The sequence below is a fragment of the Heptranchias perlo genome, chromosome 2, assembly GCF_035084215.1.
Source record: "Heptranchias perlo isolate sHepPer1 chromosome 2, sHepPer1.hap1, whole genome shotgun sequence".
Taxonomy (NCBI): Eukaryota; Metazoa; Chordata; class Chondrichthyes; order Hexanchiformes; family Hexanchidae; genus Heptranchias; species Heptranchias perlo.
In genome coordinates this window covers 171,744,179-171,766,828 of record NC_090326.1, presented here as the reverse complement: position 1 = coordinate 171,766,828, position 22,650 = coordinate 171,744,179, and the positions used below count along the sequence as shown (strand labels likewise).

The window sequence follows — 22,650 nt, the reverse complement described above, 5'->3', positions numbered from 1 at the left end:
AGAATGAGAGGTGATCTCATTGAAACATATAAGATTCTGAGAGGGCTTGACAGGGTAGATGCTGAGAGGCTGTTTCTCCTGGCTGGAGAGTCTGGAACTAGGGGGCATAGTCTCAGGATAAGGGGTCGGCCATTTAAGACTGAGATGAGGAGAAATTTCTTCACTCAGAGGGTTGTGAATCTTTGGAATTCTCTACTCCAGAGGGCTGTGGATGCTGAGTCATTGAATATATTCAAGGCTGAGATCGATAGATTTATGGACTCTGGTGGAATCAAGGGATCTGGGGATCGGGCGGGAAAGTGGAGTTGAGGTTGAAGATCAGCCATGACCTTATTGAATGGCAGAGCAGGCTCGAGGGGCCGAATGGCCTACACCTGCTCCTATTTCTTGTGTTCTTTCAGTATCTTCCCTTTCTGATGAAAGGTCTTTGATGAAAGAAACGTTTACTCTGTTTCTTTCTCCACAGAAGCTGCCTCACTTGCTGAGCTTCTCCAGCCTTTCCTGTTTTTATTTCAGATTTCCAGCATCCCCCACTGTTCTTGCTGTGATGCCCCGCAGTGGCCCACCTGCCCCCAACAAAGATGGCGGCGAAGGCGCGGTGACGCACCAGCCGTCGTGTGCGTGATGAGGTAACGGCGGCGTGCAGTGCGTCAGTGCGGCGTCGCGGAGAGTGGGAGCGGAGTGCGGGAGAGAGCGGGCCCGAGACCGGGGACTGGACTGTGGGAAACACCGGGGCCCGGAGAGCGGGGCGACGCCGCGGAGAGCGGCTCAGGCCAGCGGGGGGGGGGAAGCAGCGGGTGAGGAGCGGCCCACCCCCGTGGGACAGGCCGGGGGAGGAGAGCTGGGCCCCGGAGCCCCGATGCCGCAGTAGTTGGGTCCCCCGGCCTCGGCCCCCCGGCCCCCGGCAATGCTCAAGTGTATCCCGCTGTGGCGGTGTAACCGTCACATCGAGTCGGTGGACCGGCGGCACTGCTCCCTCGGCAGCGTCCCCGAGGAGATTTACCGCTACAGCCGCAGCCTGGAGGAGCTGCTCCTGGACTCGAACCAACTGAGGGAGCTGCCCAAGGTAAGGCCGGGCCCGGGGGGGGGATAATATATACACCCGGGGGAATAATAATATATACACCCGGGGAATAATATATACACCCGGGGGATAATAATATATACACCCGGGGGATATACACCCGGGGGATAATAATATATACACCCGGGGGATAATAATATATACACCCGGGGGATAATAATATATACACCCGGGGGATAATATATACACCCGGGGGATAATATATACACCCGGGGGATAATATATACACCCGGGGATAATATATACACCCGGGGATAATATATACACCCGGGGGATAATATATACACCCGGGGGATATACACCCGGGGGATATACACCCGGGGGGATATACACCCGGGGGATAATAATATATACACCCGGGGGATAATAATATATACACCCGGGGGATAATAATATATACACCCGGGGGATAATAATATATACACCCGGGGGATAATAATATATACACCCGGGGGATAATAATATATACACCCGGGGGATATACACCCGGGGGATATACACCCGGGGGGATATACACCCGGGGGATAATAATATATACACCCGGGGGATAATATATACACCCGGGGAATAATATATACACCCGGGGGATAATATATACACCCGGGGGAATAATATATACACCCGGGGAATAATATATACACCCGGGGAATAATATATACACCCGGGGGATAATAATATATACACCCGGGGAATAATATATACACCCGGGGGATAATAATATATACACCCGGGGGATATACACCCGGGGGATAATAATATATACACCCGGGGGATAATAATATATACACCCGGGGGATAATAATATATACACCCGGGGGATAATAATATATACACCCGGGGAATAATATATACACCCGGGGGATAATAATATATACACCCGGGGGATATACACCCGGGGGATAATAATATATACACCCGGGGGATAATAATATATACACCCGGGGGATAATAATATATACACCCGGGGGATAATATATACACCCGGGGGATAATATATACACCCGGGGGATAATATATACACCCGGGGGATAATATATACACCCGGGGATAATATATACACCCGGGGGATAATATATACACCCGGGGGATAATATATACACCCGGGGGATATACACCCGGGGGATATACACCCGGGGGGATATACACCCGGGGGATAATAATATATACACCCGGGGGATAATAATATATACACCCGGGGGATAATAATATATACACCCGGGGGATAATAATATATACACCCGGGGGATAATAATATATACACCCGGGGGATAATAATATATACACCCGGGGGATATACACCCGGGGGATATACACCCGGGGGGATATACACCCGGGGGATAATAATATATACACCCGGGGGATAATATATACACCCGGGGAATAATATATACACCCGGGGGATAATATATACACCCGGGGGAATAATATATACACCCGGGGGAATAATATATACACCCGGGGGAATAATATATACACCCGGGGAATAATATATACACCCGGGGGAATAATATATACACCCGGGGGATAATATATACACCCGGGGGAATAATATATACACCCGGGGAATAATATATACACCCGGGGGATAATATATACACCCGGGGGATAATATATACACCCGGGGAATAATATATACACCCGGGGGATAATATATACACCCGGGGGAATAATATATACACCCGGGGAATAATATATACACCCGGGAATAATATATACACCCGGGGGATAATATATACACCCGGGGAATAATATATACACCCGGGGGATAATATATACACCCGGGGGAATAATATATACACCCGGGGGATAATATATACACCCGGGGAATAATATATACACCCGGGGGATAATATATACACCCGGGGGAATAATATATACACCCGGGGGATAATAATATATACACCCGGGGGATAATAATATATACACCCGGGGGAATAATATATACACCCGGGGGATAATAATATATACACCCGGGGGATAATAATATATACACCTGGGGGATATATACACCCGGGGGATAATAACATATACACCCGGGGGATAATAACATATACACCCGGGGGATAATAACATATACACCCGGGGGATAATAACATATACACCCGGGGGATAATAACATATACACCCGGGGGATAATACTATATACACCCGGGGATATATACACCCGGGGGTAATAATATATACACCCGGTGGGGCTATACACCCGGGGGATGATAATATATACACCCGGGGGATAATAACATATAGACCCGGGGGAATATATACCCAAGCGGGATAATAATATATACACCCGGGGGATATATATACCCGGGGGAATATATGCACCAGGCGGATAATAATATATACACCCGGGGGGATAATAATATATACACCCGGGGGGATAATAATATATACACCCGGGGGGATAATATATACACCCGGGGGAATATACACACCCGGGGGAATATATACATACCCGGGGGGGTTATATATACACACCTGGGGGTATACATACCCGGGGGGATTATATATACCCGGGGGGAATATATATACCCGGGGGGAATATATATACCCGGGGGGAATATACACACCGGGGGGATATATATACCCGGGGATATATATACACACCCGGGGGGATATATATGCACCCAGGGGGATATACACCCTGGGGGGGATGATATATATACACCCGGGGGATATATATACACCCGGGGGGATAATATGTATATATACCCGGGGGGTCAATAATAATACACACCCTGGGGGGATAAATAATATACACACCTGGGGGGTAAATAATATACCTCGGGGTGGGGGGAAAATAATAATATACACCCGGGGGGAATAATAATATACTCCCGGGGGTGGGAAAATAATAATACACACCCGGGGGGACGGGAGAATAATACACACCAGGGGGTGGGGGGAAATAATACACACCCGGGGGGAAATAATACACACCCGGGGGGAAATAATACACACCTGGGGGAGGGGGCAAATAATACACACCCGGGGGGAATAATACACACCTGGGGGGGAGTAATACACACCTGGGGGAGGGGGGAAATAATACACACCTGGGGGAGGGGGGAAATAATACACACCCCGGGGGGGAAATAATACACGCCCGGGGGGGAAATAATACACACCTGGGGGAGGGGGGAAATAATACACACCCGGGGGGGGAATAATACACACCTGGGGGGGGGAAATAATACACACCCGTGGGGGTGGGAAATAATACACACCCGGGGGGGGAATAATACACACCCGGGGGGAAATAATACACACCTGGGGGGGGGAAATAATACACACCCGTGGGGGTGGGAAATAATACACACCCGGGGGGGAACATAATACACACCCGGGGGGGGGGGAAATAATACACACCTGGAGGGGGAAATAATACACACCCAGGGGGAAATAATACACACCCGTGGGGGGGAAATAATACACACCCGTGGTTGGGGGAAATAATACACACGCGGGGGGAAATAATACACACGTGGGGAGGGGGAAATAATACACACCCGGGGGGGAATAATACACACCTGGGGGAGGGGGGGAAATAATACACACCCAGGGGAGGGGGGGAAATAATACACACCCGGGGGAGGGGGGAAATAATACACACCCGGGGGATAAACAATATACACCTGGGCGGCGGTAAACAATATACCTGGGGGGGGGAAATAATAATACACACCGGGCAGGTAATAATATACACCCGGGGGTAAATAATAATACACATTGGGCAGTAATAACACACCTGGGGGTAAATAATAATACACATTGGGCAGTAATAACACACCTGGGGGTAAATAATAATACACCCGGGGTAAATAATAATACACACCGGGCAGGTAATAATACACACCCAGGGGTAAATAATAATACACAACCGGGGGGGTAAATAATAATATACACGGGGGGTAAACATAATATACATCGGGGGTGGAGGAATAATAATATACACCCAGGGGAGGGAAATAATAATATACACCCAGGATGGAAATAATACACACCTGGGGGAGGGGGCAATATGCACCCGGGGGGGAATAATAATACACACACCCGGGGGGGGGGGTGGAATGCACACCGGTGGGAGGGTGGTGGACTATATACCCGGGGGCGGGGGAGTAATAATACACACACGGGGGGGAATAATAATACACACCCGGGGGGGAATATACACCCGGGGGTGCAAATAACACACATCCCGGAGGGGGGGGTAAGTAATAACACACACCCTGGGGTGGGGGGTAAGTAATAATACATACCCGGGGGGGGGTATATAATACATACCCAGGGTGGGTAAATAATACATACCCAGGGTGGGGAAGAATAATACACGCCCGGGGGGGGGAAATAATACACACCCGGGGGGTGATAATAATACACGGCCAGGGGGTTGCGGGCGGGCAATAATACTCGCCCGCTCGGGGGGTGGGGGTTGGGGTGCAGATGATAATACACGCCCGGTGGGGCTGGACCGAGTAATAATATCTCGTAATATTACCAGCTGTACTTAGTAATAACACCTCACTCACTCTGTAATAATACCTCACTCTGCACTGTATAGTGAGTACTCAGTAATAATATGTCACTCCGCACCGTACAGTGTGTACTCAGTAATAACACCTCGCTCCTCAATGTATAGTCAGTACTCAGTAATAATACCTCACTCCACACTGTATAGAGAGTACTCAGTAATAATATCTTGCTCTGCACCTTAGAGTGAGTACTCAGTACAAATACCTCACTCTGCACTGTATAGTGAGTACTCAGTAATAATATCTTGCTCTGCACCTTAGAGTGAGTACTCAGTACAAATACCTCATTCTGCACTGTATAGTGAGTACTCAGTAATAATACCTTGCTCCGCACTAGACTGTGAGCATTCAGTAATAATACCTCACTCTGCTCTGTATAGTGCGTACTCAGTAATAATACCTCACTCTGTGTACTCAGTATTAATACCTCACTCTCTGTACTCAGTAATAATACCTCACTCTGTGTACTCAGTAATAATACCTCACTCTGCTCTGTATAGTGCGTACTCAGTAATAATACCTCACTCTGTGTACTCAGTAATAATACCTCACTCTGTGTACTCAGTAATAATACCTCACTCTGTGTACTCAGTAATAATACCTCACTCTGTGTACTCAGTAATAATACCTCACTCTGTGTACTCAGTAATAATACCTCACTCTGTGTACTCAGTAATAATACCTCACTCTGTGTATTCAGTAATAATACCTCACTCTGTGTACTCAGTAATAATACCTCACTCTGTGTACTCAGTAATAATACCTCACTCTGTGTACTCAGTAATAATACCTCACTCTGTGTACTCAGTAATAATACCTCACTCTGTGTACTCAGTAATAATACCTCACTCTGTGTATTCAGTAATAATACCTCACTCTGTGTACTCAGTAATAATATATCACGCACTGTTGTGCAGGTAAATTCAGTCACCATTTTGCAGACAGCAATGAGACGAGTTTCCATACAGTCTGTTTTGGTGGTGTTGATAGAGGGAGGAATGTTGGCCAGGACATCGGGGAGAACTGCCTGTTCTTTGATTAGTGTCATGGTATCTTTTACATCTACCTGAACAGGCAGACGGTTTAAAGTCTCGGAGTCTGTTGTTATTTTAATCCCATTAACAAAGGCTTGCACAGGGCAGCGTTTCCCAGTGTGGGCCATTCAGCAAATGAGTGTTTTGAGCGGACTCTGTCAGAACTACTCTGCGAGCAGGGCCTCAAACAGATGGTTGGAAATGTGCTGTGTGGGATTGTCAGGAGAATGGTGAACTCCATGTTGTAGCTGCGCAGTGGGCCAGAGTGGATGTTAAATGGCTAGCTGGTTCAGAGAGCCGACACCAGCAGCAAGGGCTGAATGGCCTTCTCCTGTGTGATAAAATCCTGAGTTAATCTCCATTAGCAAAGTTGCTGTTTATCCAGTGGGCTTTTTGAGAGCCTGGCCTGTCTAAGCTGTTACTGTCTTACGACAGAGCTCGGCACCAGGCAGGAACTGAGTGGAATTAGGGGCTGTCCACCTTGATTCCCAGTTTGTGATGGGAGTCAGTGCAGTCTGACCAGGGCCTGGATGCAATGCTTTAATTGCATCCGGCCCCTATCTAATCACCTTCTCATTAAAATGTTGAGGAAACTCTCCTGAACACATGCCCTTTTCTCGAGAGCATGCTGATTGGTTGGTCGATAAGGGAGTTGCGGCTGTTTTATGTTTAGATAATGATTGTTTAAATATTAGGTTTTCAGTTTCAATAGTCAGTGGAGTGTTTGATCAGTGAGAGTTGGTTGGCTCAGACAGCACTCCTGGTAACTTGCTCCACCTTGTACCTCCTTGTAGAGGTGACCTGATTGTTGGGCACGGTTCTACCCTGTATCTTGATCCCAGAGATGTGGTTTTAATTTTTTTGGTCTGGAGACTGCACCCATATTCCCAGATTATGAGTGGGTGAGAGCAGGCGGTGATGGTGAGGGAGGGAGGAGTGGGAGAAACCACAGGATGCACTGCAGCAACTCGCCAAGGCTTCTTCGACAGCACCTCCCAAACCCGCGACCTCTACCACCTAGAAGGTCAAAGGCAGCAGGCACATGGGAACAACACCACCTGCATGTTCCCCTCCAAGTCACACACCATCCCGACTTGGAAATATATCGTCGTTCCTTCATTGTCACTGGGTCAAAATCCTGGAACTCCCTTCCTAACAGCACTGTGGGAGAACCGTCACCACACGGACTGCAGCGGTTCAAGAAGGCGGCTCACCACCACCTTCTCAAGGGCAATTAGGGATGGGCAATAAATGCCGGCCTCACCAGCGATGCCCACATCCCATGAACGAATTTAAAAAAAACTTCAGCCAGAAGTGTCGAGTGGATGATCCATCTCAGCCTCCTCCCGATATCCCCACCATCACAGAAGCCAGTCTTCAGCCAATTCGATTCACTCCACGTGATATCAAGAAACGGCTGAGTGCACTGGATACAGCAAAGGCTATGGGCCCCGACAACATCCCGGCTGTAGTGCTGAAAACTTGTACTCCAGAGCTAGCCGCGCCTCTAGCCAAGCTGTTCCAGTCCAGCTACAACACTGACATCTACCCGACAATGTGGAAAATTGCCCAGGTATGTCCTGTCCACAAAAAGCAGGACAAATCCAATCCGGCCAATTACCGCCCCATCAGTCTACTCTCAATCATCAGCAAAGTGATGGAAGGTGTCGTCGACAGTGCTATCAAGCAGCACTTACTCACCAATAACTTGCTCACCGATGCTCAGTTTGGGTTCCGCCAGGACCACTCGGCTCCAGACCTCATTACAGCCTTGGTCCAAACATGGACAAAAGAGCTGAATTCCAGAGGTGAGGTGAGAGTGACTGCCCTTGATACAGTATTCTGCAGCGAGTGACTCACTTCCTGACTCCCCAAATCCTCTCCACCATCTAAAAGGCACAAGTCAGGAGTGTTTTTTTTTATTCGTTCATGGGATGTGGGCGTCGCTGGCGAGGCCGGCATTTATTGCCCATCCCTAATTGCCCTTGAGAAGGTGGTGGTGAGCCGCCTTCTTGAACCGCTGCAGTCCGTGTGGTGACGGTTCTCCCACAGTGCTGTTAGGAAGGGAGTTCCAGGATTTTGACCCAGTGACAATGAAGGAACGGCGATATATTTCCAAGTCACCCTAAACATTCACTCCCTTCACCACCGGCGCACTGTGGCTGCAGTGTGTACAATCCACAGGATGCACTGCAGCAACTCGCCAAGGCTTCTTCGACAGCACCTCCCAAACCCGCGACCTCTACCACCTAGAAGGACAAGGGCAGCAGGTACATGGGAACAACACCACCTGCACGTTCCCCTCCAAGTCACACACCATCCCGACTTGGAAATATATCGCCGTTCCTTCATCGTCGCTGGGTCAAAATCCTGGAACTCCCTAACAGCACTGTGGGAGAACCTTCAGCACACGGACTGCAGCGGTTCAAGAAGGCGGCTCACCACCACCTTCTCAAGGGCAATTAGGGATGGGCAATAAATGCCGGCCTCGCCAGCGACGCCCATAACCTGAGAATTAATATAAAAAAGAGAGAAATAGAAGGGGGTTAAATCTTTCGGTGCAGCTGAAGTAATTATGTGAGGATGTTTCTGAAGTCAGTGCAAGGTGACTGTTTCCACTGAGACTGAGGTCAGATTGAAAGGCACAGAATCGGGGACTGTACATACGCAATGAAAGGGGGAAGAGTTGAGGGAGGGAGGACTGTGTCCCGACAGAAGAGGGGCACCCCTCACCCCGCCTCCGATTTAAAATTCTCATCCTCGTTTTTAAATCCCTTTACGGCTTTGCCCAATCCCGATCTCTCCAGCCTGACAACAACAACAACAACGTTCATTTATGTAGCGCCTTTAACGAAATAGAACGTCTCAATGCACTTCACAGGAGCAATTATCAAACACAATTAGATATTGAGCCACATGAGACATTAGAACAGGTGAGGTAGGGTTTAAGGAGCGTCTTAAAGGAGGAGAGGCGGAGAGGTTTAGGGAGGGAATTCCAGAGTATATGGCCGAGTCACAGCCACCAATGGTGGAGCGATTAAAATCGGGGGATGTGCAAGAGGCCAGAATTGGAGGAGCGCAGAGATCTCGGAGGGTTGTAGGGCTGGAGGAGGTTACAGAGATAGGGAGGGGCGAGGGCCATGGAGGGATTTGAAAGCAAGGATGAGAATTTTAAAATCGAGGCGTTCCCGGACCGGGAGCCAATGTAGGTCAGTGAGCACAGGGGTGATGGGTGAATGGGACTTGGTACGAGTTAGGATACGGGCAGCAGAGTTTTGGATGAGCTCAAGTTCATGGAGGGTGGAAGATGGGAGGCCGGTCAGGAGAGCATTGGATTAGTTGAGCCTGGAGGTAACAAAGGCATGGATGAGGGTTTCAGCAGCCCAAGAACCCGCCTCCCGCAAAATTCTGTGTTTCTCTGACTGGAACTTCTTGTGCACATCCCCTCTCTTTGCTCCATGAGTCTCCTTAAACCCACCTTGTCATCAGGTTTTTGGCCACCCCTGCGTTGGCTTGGTGTCCATTTCTCTGACCGTGCCTCTGTGAAGCGCCTCAGGATGGTTTTTCTATATTAAAGGCACGATATAAATTCTGGTTGTTGCGTGCGGCAGCGAGTGGCCCACATCCTGTGTCCGGAGGCCTGTGAGATGGGTCAAGGCCCCTTGCGCTTTCTGGTGGGGAGAGTGGGAGTGAGTGGCTCTGTTTGGTGCTCATTTATTCTGGGTTTAAGTTTGGGCGAACATACGAATTAAGAGCAGGAGTCGGCCGTTCGGCCCCTCGAGCCTGTTCTGCCATTTGATAAGATCATGGCTGATCTGATTGTGACCTCAACCCTACTTTCCCGTCTACCTACTATAACCTTTGACTCCCTTGTTAATCAGGAATCTATCGAACTCAGCCTTAAAAATATTCAATGACCCCGCCTCAACCGCTCTCTGGGGAAGGGAGTTCCACAGACTCACCACCCTCAGAGAAAAAATTTCTCCTCATCTCCGTCTTAAATGGGAGATCCCTTATTTTTAAACTGTGGCCCCGAGTTCTAGTCTCTCCCACAAGGGGAAACATCCTCTCAGCATCTACCCCTTCTAGTCCCCTCAGGATCTTATATGTTTCAATAAGATCAACTCTCATTCTTCTAAACTCCAGTGTATACAGGCCCAACTTGTCCAACCTTTCCTCATAAGATAACCCCCTCATCCCAGGAATCAGTCGAGTGAACCTTCTCTGAACCGCCTCCAAAGCAATTATGTCCTTTCTTAAATAAGGAGACCAAAACTGCACACAGTATTCTAGATGTGGTCTCACCAATGCCCTGTACAACTGGAGCAAAACATCTCTACTTTTATATTCCATGAAGCATTGCGTCTCACTATAATAAGTGCCCTAATTTTCATGCAACACGCAGCTCACTGTAAACAGGAGGCTGTGTGTCATGCACTTTGTCACGCATAGCCCTGAAAGGTCAGGCTGGCTGCCGACAGTTCCAGGGTGGGGGGTATGTTAAGTATAGTTCTGTGATGGTAGAGCAGGACAGATGTCAAATGTAGCATACCTTCCCCAACCCTTCCCACATGGTGATTAGCTGGCCAGCTTTAGCCCACTAGACTCCATAAATCATCCTGTCAGGTGTTTGAGCAAAGACGGCTGAACTCGTTTCCAGGGGGCACAATATGAAGGAGATGCAGCCAGTCTGAAACAAACCATTTCAGCCCAAGGCAGCTCCCTGTCCACTTGGGTTCAGGGTAACGCCACAATGAGTGAGCTGGAAGAGGGAGTTTCATGAAAGCATACGATCATCAAAACCGGCGGTGTGGGTCAGGTGACCGGAACCGGCGGCGTGGGTCAGGTGACCGAAACCGGCGGCGTGGGTCAGGTGACCGAAACCGGCGGCGTGGGTCAGGTGACCGAAACCGGCGGCGTGGGTCAGGTGACCGAAACCGGCGGCGTGGGTCAGGTGACCGAAACCGGCGGCGTGGGTCAGGTGACCGAAACCGGCGGCGTGGGTCAGGTGACCGAAACCGGCGGCGTGGGTCAGGTGACCGAAACCGGCGGCGTGGGTCAGGTGACCGAAACCGGCGGCGTGGGTCAGGTGACCGAAACCGGCGGCGTGGGTCAGGTGACCGAAACCGGCGGCGTGGGTCAGGTGACCGAAACCGGCGGCGTGGGTCAGGTGACCGAAACCGGCGGCGTGGGTCAGGTGACCGAAACCGGCGGCGTGGGTCAGGTGACCGAAACCGGCGGCGTGGGTCAGGTGACCGAAACCGGCGGCGTGGGTCAGGTGACCGAAACCGGCGGTGTCTTCCTCCACCAGCAGCCCCTCCCTCAATCTGGAAATAAAAAGTTGGGATCAGTAGAAGTGACCGAGAGGCTGTTGGATTGTGGTTAAAAACCCATCTGGTTCACTAATGTCCTTTAGGGAAGGAAACCTGCCGTCCTTACCCGGTCTGGGCCAATATGCGACTCCAGTCCCACACCAACGTAGTTGATTCTTAACTGCCCTCTCAAGTGACCATTCAGTTGTACCAAAACACGACCAGTGGTTCAAGACGACAGCTCATCATCACCATCACCTTCTCAGGGCAACTAGGAACGGGCAATAAATGCCGGCCTGGCCAGTGACGCCCGCATTCCGAGAATGAATTTAAAAAAAATTCATTACGCTCTCTACACAAATCACTAGAAGTAGCAATGCAGGTTAATAAGGCCATAAAAAAGGCAAATCAAGCACTGGGGTTCATTTCTAGAGGGATAGAATTGAAAAGCAGGGAAGTTATGTTAAACTTGTATAGAACCTTGGTTAGACCACACTTGGAGTATTGTGAACAGTTCTGGTCTCCATATTATAAAAAGGATATAGAGGCACTGGAGAAGGTGCAAAAAAGATTCACAAGGATGATACCAGAATTGAGTGTGGAGCATAAACACCGGCATGGACTAGTTGGGCCAAATGGCCTGTTTCTGTGCTGTAGACTCAATGTAACTCCTGTGCACCTGCTTTCAGTACAATTATAAACACAGGTGTCAGGCTTCTGGAGTTTTGTCGGTAGTTCCTGGATGACAGTAACTGGTAGAAAAACAAGTTTCTCAGGTCGTAATTGCCCACCTCAGAATGAGGGAGCAAACAATATCATGGGTTCAGATCGTCACCCTCAGGAGATCATGGATTAAAAATCTCACTCCAGATATTTGAGCACATAACTAGGCTGACACTTCAATACTGAGGGAGTGCTGCACTGTCGGAGGGTCAGTACTGAGGGAGCGCTGCACTGTCGGAGGGTCAGTACTGAGGGAGCGCTGCACTGTCGGAGGGTCAGTACTGAGGGAGCGCTGCACTGTCGGAGGGTCAGTACTGAGGGAGCGCTGCACTGTCGGAGGGTCAGTACTGAGGGAGCGCTGCACTGTCGGAGGGTCAGTACTGAGGGAGTGCTGCACTGTCGGAGGCTCAGTACTGAGGGAGCGCTGCACTGTCGGAGGGTCAGTACTGAGGGAGTGCTGCACTGTCGGAGGCTCAGTACTGAGGGAGCGCTGCACTGTCGGAGGGTCAGTACTGAGGGAGCGCTGCACTGTCGGAGGGTCAGTACTGAGGGAGCGCTGCACTGTCGGAGGGTCAGTAATGAGGGAGCGCTGCACTGTCGGAGGGTCAGTACTGAGGGAGCGCTGCACTGTCGGAGGGTCAGTACTGAGGGAGCGCTGCACTGTCGGAGGGTCAGTACTGAGGGAGCGCTGCACTGTCGGAGGGTCAGTACTGAGGGAGCGCTGCACTGTCGGAGGGTCAGTACTGAGGGAGCGCGCGCTGTCGGAGGGTCAGTACTGAGGGAGCGCCGCGCTGTCGGAGGGTCAGTACTGAGGGAGCGCTGTGCTGTCGGAGGGTCAGTACTGAGGGAGCGCCGCTGTCGGAGGGTCAGTACTGAAGGAGCGCTGCTCTGTCGGAGGGTCAGTACTGAGGGAGCGCTGTGCTGTCGGAGGGTCAGTACTGAGGGAGCGCTGTGCTGTCGGAGGGTCAGTACTGAGGGAGCGCCGCTGTCGGAGGGTCAGTACTGAAGGAGCGCTGCACTGTCGGAGGGTCAGTACTGAAGGAGCGCTGCTCTGTCGGAGGGTCAGTACTGAAGGAGCGCTGCTCTGTCGGAGGGTCAGTACTGAAGGAGCGCTGCTCTGTCGGAGGGTCAGTACTGAGGGAGCGCCGTACTGTTGGAGGGTCAGTACTGAGGGAGCGCTGTGCTGTCGGAGGGGCCTTTAATTTGAGGCCCTGTCTGCCTGCTCTGGTGGTTGAAGTGACATTAGTGATCCCACAGCATGATTGGAAGAGGAGCAGGGAGCTCTCCCGGTCTCCTGGCCAACATTCCTCCTTCAAACAAGACTGTTTCCAGTAGTTGAGGGTCTTGAATGAGGGACCATAGATACAAGATTAAATGTAAGAGATTTAGAACAGGGCTGGAGAAACTCCTTCACACAGAGCTGTGAGTCTGTGGGTTCACGTTCAAGATTAGTGAATGAGGCAGAAACTGTCAACACAAGATTAGATTGGAGAGGGGGATGAAGGGATATGGGAACAGGGGGGTAAACGTGATTAGAACTATTTGCTTGTGTGGGGGTAAACACTCAGTGCATTTCTGTGTGTAACCAACATCTCCACAAGACAGATTAACTGGACATTGCTGTTTGCGGGATCTTGCTGTGCATAAAATGGCCACTATATTGACTTCCCTAACACTGATGGCATTTCAAAGTCATTCGTTCTGTGGTGCGCTTAAGAGCAGCTTCTTGGCGCAGTATATAGGCCAAACCTCTCCCCAAGCACGAGCTGGATTTCACCTTGAAACGACAGTCTCCTGAGCTGGCCCAGAGTGCTGATTAATGGGCTGCCCGGGGGTGATGGATTGTGCGGAGGAGCAGCCGCGGCCCCCGGTGGCCCTGCGGGGCTGTGTAATGGATGGGGTCTCCGAGCAGCAGCTGTGCTCGCCCCGCTCCCAGTCTCACAGGCTCTCCTTTCATTCTGACTGAGGATCCCATGCAGGACCCTGCACTGGGACAATGACAGCCTTTCATCGGCCTCTATCACATTTGCATAGAAAAGGCGAGCTTTAGATCCGAGAATTTGGGAGTAAAATGTCTGCTAGCAGCCTGCTGTCTGTTCCCAAGCTGGAAGGCAGAGGCCGGGGGTTCACCAGTGTACAGTGTGTTGGGCAGTAATGTACTAATGTACCTTCTGGTGTGAGTTTGGACACAACTCATGGATGATGTGGCGATTGTGTTAAAACGGATGTGCTCGAATATCTTAGTGGGGAAATGCACTACTTACTGTGGCCTGAATGAGCCACCGGCTCTGAGAGAGTGTCTGGGAGTCTCTGTACAAGAGGCCGTTCTTTGTATTAGTTAGGCCGGGGCGTGCCGGCAGGCTGGTTTACTGTGGAGGGCGTCACAGCCGAGCTGTGTCCGTGCTCTGACACGTGCACATGCACCTCAGATGTGAACACACCCACCTGCTGTCGCACTGACACGCACGTAGATGCACACACCCTGACATGCACACAAGCTCACACGTTTGCACTGTCTCTCTCTCTCTCTCTCTCTCACACACACACACACACACACACACACACACACACACACACACACATCTCCCAACATGGGAATGTGCACAGTCCCTGCACAGAGCTATCAGTACCCTACAGAAACCTGTTCACTGCAAGCACAATACAACCATATATATTTCTACCGCAGAAGGTGGCCGGTCGGCCAATCATGTCTGTGCAGGCTCTTTGCCAGAGCAATCCCGAGCTAATCCCACTGCCCCACTCTATCCCCACAGCCCTGTATCTTATACTATCCTTGCCTTAAAAGATGCAATGGTCTGTACCACAAACTATCCCAATGGCAAAGAATTTCTTGCTGCAACAACGCTGTGTGTAAAAAATTTCTCTTAACCTCTGTCCTCACTCTCTCAGCCCAGCCGTCGCCTCACTCCTGTGAGCTCGATACTGGGCTCCATCTGCCTTTCCCTTCAATGTGCAATGGTAAAGGCTGTAACTGGCCCTCCTGTGAGAGTGTGATGTTACTGGACTGTAATTACCCCCCGTCCTGTGAGAGTGTGATGTTACTGGACTGTAATTACCCCCCCGTCCTGTGAGTGTGAGAGAGATTGGACTGTAATTACCCCCCGTCCTGTGAGAGTGTGAGAGATATTGGACTGTAATTACTGCCCTCCTGTGAGAGTGTGATGTTACTGGACTGTAATTACCCCCGCCCTGTGAGAGTGTGATGTTACTGGACTGTAATTACCCCCCGTCCTGTGAGTGTGTGATGTTACTGGACTGTAATTACCCCCCGTCCTGTGAGAGTGTGATGTTACTGGACTGTAATTACCCCCGTCCTGTGAGAGTGTGATGTTACTGGACTGTAATTACCCCCCGTCCTGTGAGAGTGTGATGTTACTGGACTGTAATTACCCCCCGTCCTGTGAGAGTGTGATGTTACTGGACTGTAATTACCCCCCTCCTGTGAGTGTGTGATGTTCCTGGACTGTAATTACCCCCCGTCCTGTGAGAGTGTGATGTTACTGGACTGTAATTACCCCCGTCCTGTGAGTGTGTGATGTTACTGGACTGTAATTACCCCCCGTCCTGTGAGAGTGTGATGTTACTGGACTGTAATTACCCCCCCTCCTGTGAGTGTGTGATGTTCCTGGACTGTAATTACCCCCCTCCTGTGAGTGTGTGATGTTACTGGACTGTAATTACCCCCCGCCCTGTGAGAGTGTGATGTTACTGGACTGTAATTACCCCCCCGTCCTGTGAGAGTGTGATGTTCCTGGACTGTAATTACCCCCGTCCTGTGAGTGTGTGATGTTACTGGACTGTAATTACCCCCCGTCCTGTGAGAGTGTGATGTTACTGGACTGTAATTACCCCCCCTCCTGTGAGTGTGTGATGTTACTGGACTGTAATTACCCCCCGTCCTGTGAGAGTGTGATGTTACTGGACTGTAATTACCCCCCGCCCTGTGAGAGTGTGATGTTACTGGACTGTAATTACCCCCCGCCCTGTGAGAGTGTGATGTTACTGGACTGTAATTACCCCCGTCCTGTGAGAGTGTGATGTTACTGGACTGTAATTACCCCCCCGCCCTGTGAGAGTGTGATGTTACTGGACTGTAATTACCCCCCGTCCTGTGAGAGTGTGATGTTACTGGACTGTAATTACCGCCCTCCTGTGAGAGTGTGATGTTACTGGACTGTAATTACCCCCCGTCCTGTGAGAGTGTGATGTTACTGGACTGTAATTACCCCCCCGTCCTGTGAGTGTGTGATGTTCCTGGACTGTAATTACCCCCCGTCCTGTGAGAGTGTGATGTTACTGGACTGTAATTACCCCCCCGTCCTGTGAGTGTGTGATGTTCCTGGACTGTAATTACCCCCCCGTCCTGTGAGAGTGTGATGTTACTGGACTGTAATTACCCCCCCGCCCTGTGAGAGTGTGATGTTCCTGGACTGTAATTACCCCCCAGTCCTGTGAGAGTGTGATGTTCCTGGACTGTAATTACCCCCCCGCCCTGTGAGAGTGTGATGTTCCTGGACTGTAATTACCCCCCCGCCCTGTGAGAGTGTGATGTTCCTGGACTGTAATTACCCCCCGTCCTGTGAGTGTGTGATGTTACTGGACTGTAATTACCCCCCGTTCTGTGAGAGTGTGATGTTCCTGGACTGTAATTACCCCCCGTCCTGTGAGTGTGTGATGTTACTGGACTGTAATTACCCCCCGTCCTGTGAGAGTGTGATGTTACTGGACTGTAATTACCCCCCGTCCTGTGAGTGTGTGATGTTCCTGGACTGTAATTACCCCCCGTCCTGTGAGAGTGTGATGTTACTGGACTGTAATTACCCCCCGTCCTGTGAGTGTGTGATGTTACTGGACTGTAATTACCCCTCTCTCCAGGACACTGTGTTGATTGAAGAGGAGCTGATGGTGTTAAGACCTTTGACGGACCCTGTGTGCAGACTGAAGCAGTCGAGGGGCAGCTTGTTCTGTTCACTGTGATCCCCAGTGCTGGTTGCACTCTGACTAGATTTTGCCAGTTTTTCGTGTGCTGTTAAGCAGAGATGTGTTAGTCGGGTTTATTGAAGTGGGTGCCCCTGAATTGGAAGCTGAGTGGTGTGATGAGTGGGAGCTTCAGCACTCTCCCTGTTAGACAGCTCCAAGTTTCAGCTCTCCAGGCAGGCAGTCTGCTATCTCCAGAGTTGGTAGCTCATTAATCCGGGAGTTAATGAGTTGTGAATAAGGATCCCACTCTGCACTGCTCGATGGATGTGACAGGATGGCGAGGTTTCTCGGTTGGACTACTTACCACCGACTGTTAGAAGTATTCGGAAAACCAGCGGTGCCCTACATATGGGCCCTGCTGAACCCACCACTTCATAAAAACATAAGAAATAGGAGCAGGAGTAGGCCATTCGGCCCCTCGAGCCTGCTCCACCATTCAATCAGATTATGGCTGATCTTTTACCTCAACACCATTTTCCTGCACTATCCCCATATCCCTTGATGCCTTTAATATCTAGAAATCTATCGATCTCTGTTTTGAATGTACTCAATGACTGAGCCTCCACAGCCCTCTGGGGTAGAGAATTCCAAAGATTCACCACCCTCTGAGTGAAGAAATTTCTCCTCATCTCAGTCCTAAATGGCCGACCCCTCATTCTGAGTCGGTGCCCCCTGGTTCTAGACTCCCCAGCCAGGGGAAACATCCTCCCTGTATCTACCCTGTCGAGCCCTGTAAGAATTTTGTATGTTTCAATGAGATCCCCTCTCATTCTTCTAAACTCGAGTGAATACAGGTCTAGTCAACTCAATCTCTCCTCATACGACAATCCCGCCATCCCAGGAATCAGTCTGGTGAACCTTCATTGCACTCCCTCTATGGCAAGTATATCCTTTCTTAGGTAAGGAGACCAAAATTGTACACAATACTCCAGGTGCAGTCTCACCCAGGCCCTGTATAATTGCAGTAAGACATCTTTACTCCTGTACTCAAATCCTCTTGTAATAAAGGCCATTTGCCTTCCTAACTGCTTGCTGCACCTGCATGTTAGCTTTCAGTGACTGGTGTACAAGGACACCCAGGTCCCTTTGAACATTAACATTTCCCAATCTCTCACCATTTAAAAAATACTCTGCATTTCTGTTTCTCCAACCAAAGTGGATAACTTCACATTTTTCCACATTATATCCCATCTGCCATGTTCTTGCCCACTCACTTAGCCTGTCTGTATCCCCTTGAAGCCTCTTTGCATCCTCCTCACAACTCACAATCCCACCTAGTTTTGTGTCATCAGCAAACTTGGAAATATTACATTTAGTTCCCTCATCCAAATCATTGATATATATTGTGAATAGCTGGGGCCCAAGCACTGATCCCTGCGGTACCCCACTAGTCACTGCCTGCCACCCCGAAAAAGATCCGTTTATTCCTACTCTCTGTTTCCTGTCTGTTAACCAATTCTCAATCCATGCCAGTATATTACCCCCAATTCCATGTGCTTTAACTTTGTTCACCAACCTCATGTGTGGGACCTTATCGAAAGCCTTCTGAAAATCCAAATACACCACATCCACTGGTTCTCCCCTATCTATTCTACTAGTTACATCCTCAAAGAACTGAAATATGATTTCCCTTTCATAAATCCATGTTGACTCTGCCAAATCCTATTATTATTTTCTAAGTGACCTGTTAGCACATCCTTTATAATAGATTCCAGCATTTTCCCTACTACTGATGTCCGTCTAACCGGTCTGTAGTTCCCTGTTTTTTCTCTCCCTCCTTTTTTAAATAGTGGGGTTACATTTGCCAACCTCCAATCTGCAGGAACCATTCCAGAATCTGTAGAATTCTTCATGCAGGGTCTGGCCTGCTTCTAACTCGGAGACATAGTAGCATTGAAATTAACGGTACAGAAGGAGGCTATTCGGCCCATCGTGTCTGTGCCGGCCGATAAAGAGCTATCCAGCCTAATCCCACTTTCCCGCATTTGGTCAGTAGCCCTGCAGGTCACGGCTCTTCAGGTACTTTTTAAATGAGTTGAGGGTTTCTGCCTCTACCACCCCTTCAGGCAGTGAGTTCCAGACCCCACCACCCTCTGGATGAAAAAATTTCTCCTCAACTCCCCTCTAATCCTTCTACCAATGCAGCCCTCCTAGGAACAAAAGGAGGCCATTCAGCCCCTCGAGCCTTTTCCCCCATTCATAGGGACAGGAGGAGGCCATTCAGCCCCTCGAGCCTGTTCCCCCATTCTATTAGATCTGTACCTCAACTCCATTTACCCACCGTTGATCCATATACTTTGATGTCCTTTCCTAACAAAAACCTATTGATCTCAGTCTTAGAAATTTTCACTTGAGCCCCGGCATCCACAGCTTTTTGGGGGTGGGAGTTCCATATTTCCACTACCCTTTGTGTGAAGACGTGCTTCCTGATTTCACTTCTGAATGGTCTAGCTCCAATTTTAAGATTGTGCCCCATTGTCCTGATTCTTCTACCAGAGGAAATAGATTCTCTGTAGGTACTCTATTGGGTAAGGCTACCAAGGGATTTGGAACAAAGGCAGATAAATGGAATTGAGATACAGATCAGCTATAATCTGATTGAATGGTGGAGCAGGCTCGAGGGGATGAATGGCCTCCTTCTGTTCCTATATTCATTTGAGTGACGGAACAGACTTGAGGGGCTGAATGGCGTCTTCCTGTTCCTTTATTCCTATGAATGGCGGAGTAGGCTCGAGGGGCTGAATGGCCCCATCTCCAGTTCCTATGTTCCTGTGAATGGCGGAGTAGACTCGAGGGGCTGAACGGCCTTCTGTTCATATTTAAAGAAAAGGACTGGAGTTTGATGGGGTGGGTGTTGGAGAGGTCTGTGAGGGGGTGGGTGTTGGAGAGGTCTGGGAGGGGGTGGGTGTTGGAGAGGTCTGTGAGGGGGTGGGTGTTGGAGAGGTCTGGGTGAGGGGGTGGGTGTTGGAGAGGTCTGTGAGGGGGTGGGTGTTGGAGAGGTCTGGGTGAGGGGGTGGGTGTTGGAGAGGTCTGTGAGGGGGTGGGTGTTGGAGAGGTCTGGGTGAGGGGGTGGGTGTTGGAGAGGTCTGTGAGGGGGTGGGTGTTGGAGAGGTCTGGGAGGGGGTGGGTGTTGGAGAGGTCTGTGAGGGGGTGGGTGTTGGAGAGGTCTGGGTGAGGGGGTGGGTGTTGGAGAGGTCTGGGAGGGGGTGGGTGTTGGAGAGGTCTGGGTGAGGGGGTGGGTATTAGAGAGGTCTGGGAGGGGGTGGGTATTAGAGAGGCCTGGGAGGGGGTGGGTGTTGGAGAGGTCTGTGAGGGGGTGGGTGTTGGAGAGGTCTGGGAGGGGGTGGGTATTAGAGAGGTCTGGGAGGGGGTGGGTATTAGAGAGGCCTGGGAGGGGGTGGGTGTTGGAGAGGTCTGGGTGAGGGGGTGGGTGTTGGAGAGGTCTGGGAGGGGGTGGGTATTAGAGAGGCCTGGGTGAGGGGGTGGGTATTAGAGAGGCCTGGGAGGGGGTGGGTGTTGGAGAGGTCTGGGTGAGGGGGTGGGTGTTGGAGAGGTCTGGGAGGGGGTGGGTGTTGGAGAGGTCTGGGTGAGGGGGTGGGTATTAGAAAGGTCTGGGAGGGGGTGGGTGTTGGAGAGGTCTGGGAGGGGGTGGGTATTAGAGAGGTCTGGGTGGGGGTGGGTATTAGAGAGGTCTGGGTGAGGGGGTGGGTGTTGGAGAGGTCTGGGAGGGGGTGGGTATTAGAGAGGTCTGGGAGGGGGTGGGTATTAGAGAGGTCTGGGAGGGGGTGGGTGTTGGAGAGGTCTGGGTGAGGGGGTGGGTATTAGAGAGGTCTGGGAGGGGGTGGGTATTAGAAAGGTCTGGGAGGGGGTGGGTGTTGGAGAGGTCTGGGTGAGGGGGTGGGTATTAGAGAGGTCTGGGTGAGGGGGTGGGTATTAGAGAGGTCTGGGTGAGGGGGGTGGGTATTAGAGAGGTCTGGGTGAGGGCAGGAGATTGATGGGGAGGGTTAGTGGGCTGTGATTGAGCAGATTCCAGAGGGGAAGGAGTGATGGAAGTTGGTATTGAGAGGTTTTGAAGACATTAGGTTGGACTGATCGGTTTGGAGGGATGAGACCTTCCACCCAGTCCACACCTCAATGCTTTCCACGGGGGCAGTGGTCTAAATTGAGGGAGTGACTGAGAGCCGGAGGTTTAATGAAAATTCCCGAGTACAGAGCAGTGGTGGTTGGAGGCTGACCATTGGTGTGTGGGGGAGGAACACATGCAGGAGGAAGGTGTGAACTACGTAGGCAGGAGGGGACTGTCGAGGGAGAGAGAGGCAGCCAAATGATCTGCACAAGGAGGATAAAGATCTTGATTTATACACAACCCCCTCCGTCGGTCATGGCCCACCCCCCGTCGGTCACGGCCCACCCCCCGTCGGTCACGGCCCACACCCCCCGTCGGTCATGGCCCACCCCCCGTCGGTCACGGCCCACCCCCCGTCGGTCACGGCCCACACCCCCCGTCGGTCACGGCCCACACCCCCCGTCGGTCACGGCCCACCCCCCCCCCCCCCCCCCCCGTCGGTCACGGCCCACCCCCCCCCCCCCCCCCGTCGGTCACGGCCCACCCCCCGTCGGTCACGGCCCACCCCCCGTCGGTCACGGCCCACCCCCCCCCCCGTCGGTCATGGCTCACCTCCTTCTGTTTGTTTTCCTTGTCTAACAGCCTTTCTTCCGGTTGTTGAACCTGCGGAAGCTGGGACTTAGCGACAATGAGATCCAGCGACTGCCCCCAGAGGTCGCAAACTTCATGCAACTTGTTGAGCTCGACATCTCTCGCAACGGTGAGTGTGTGTACAGGCGTGGGATAGTGAGGGAGAGGCCGGCATGGCACTTCTGAGAGAGAGACATTGGCAGCAGGTTCATCAAAAATTGAAGTTAGAGTAGCTTCTAAGGGACCGGATCGAAGCACAGTGACTAGA

The 22,650-nt window shown here is 50.9% G+C and overlaps 1 protein-coding gene across 1 annotated transcript in view; it reads left to right on the top strand.

Moving 5' to 3' along the window:
- Window positions 1-657: 657 nt before the first annotated feature.
- scrib (scribble planar cell polarity protein) overlaps window positions 658-22,650 on the top strand; it is a 296,559-nt gene continuing 274,566 nt past the window's right edge. The window contains 2 exon segments of the mRNA XM_067996625.1: window positions 658-1,066; window positions 22,395-22,512. Of these exon segments, the coding sequence (XP_067852726.1) occupies window positions 908-1,066; window positions 22,395-22,512 (277 nt within the window). The 5' untranslated portion in view covers window positions 658-907.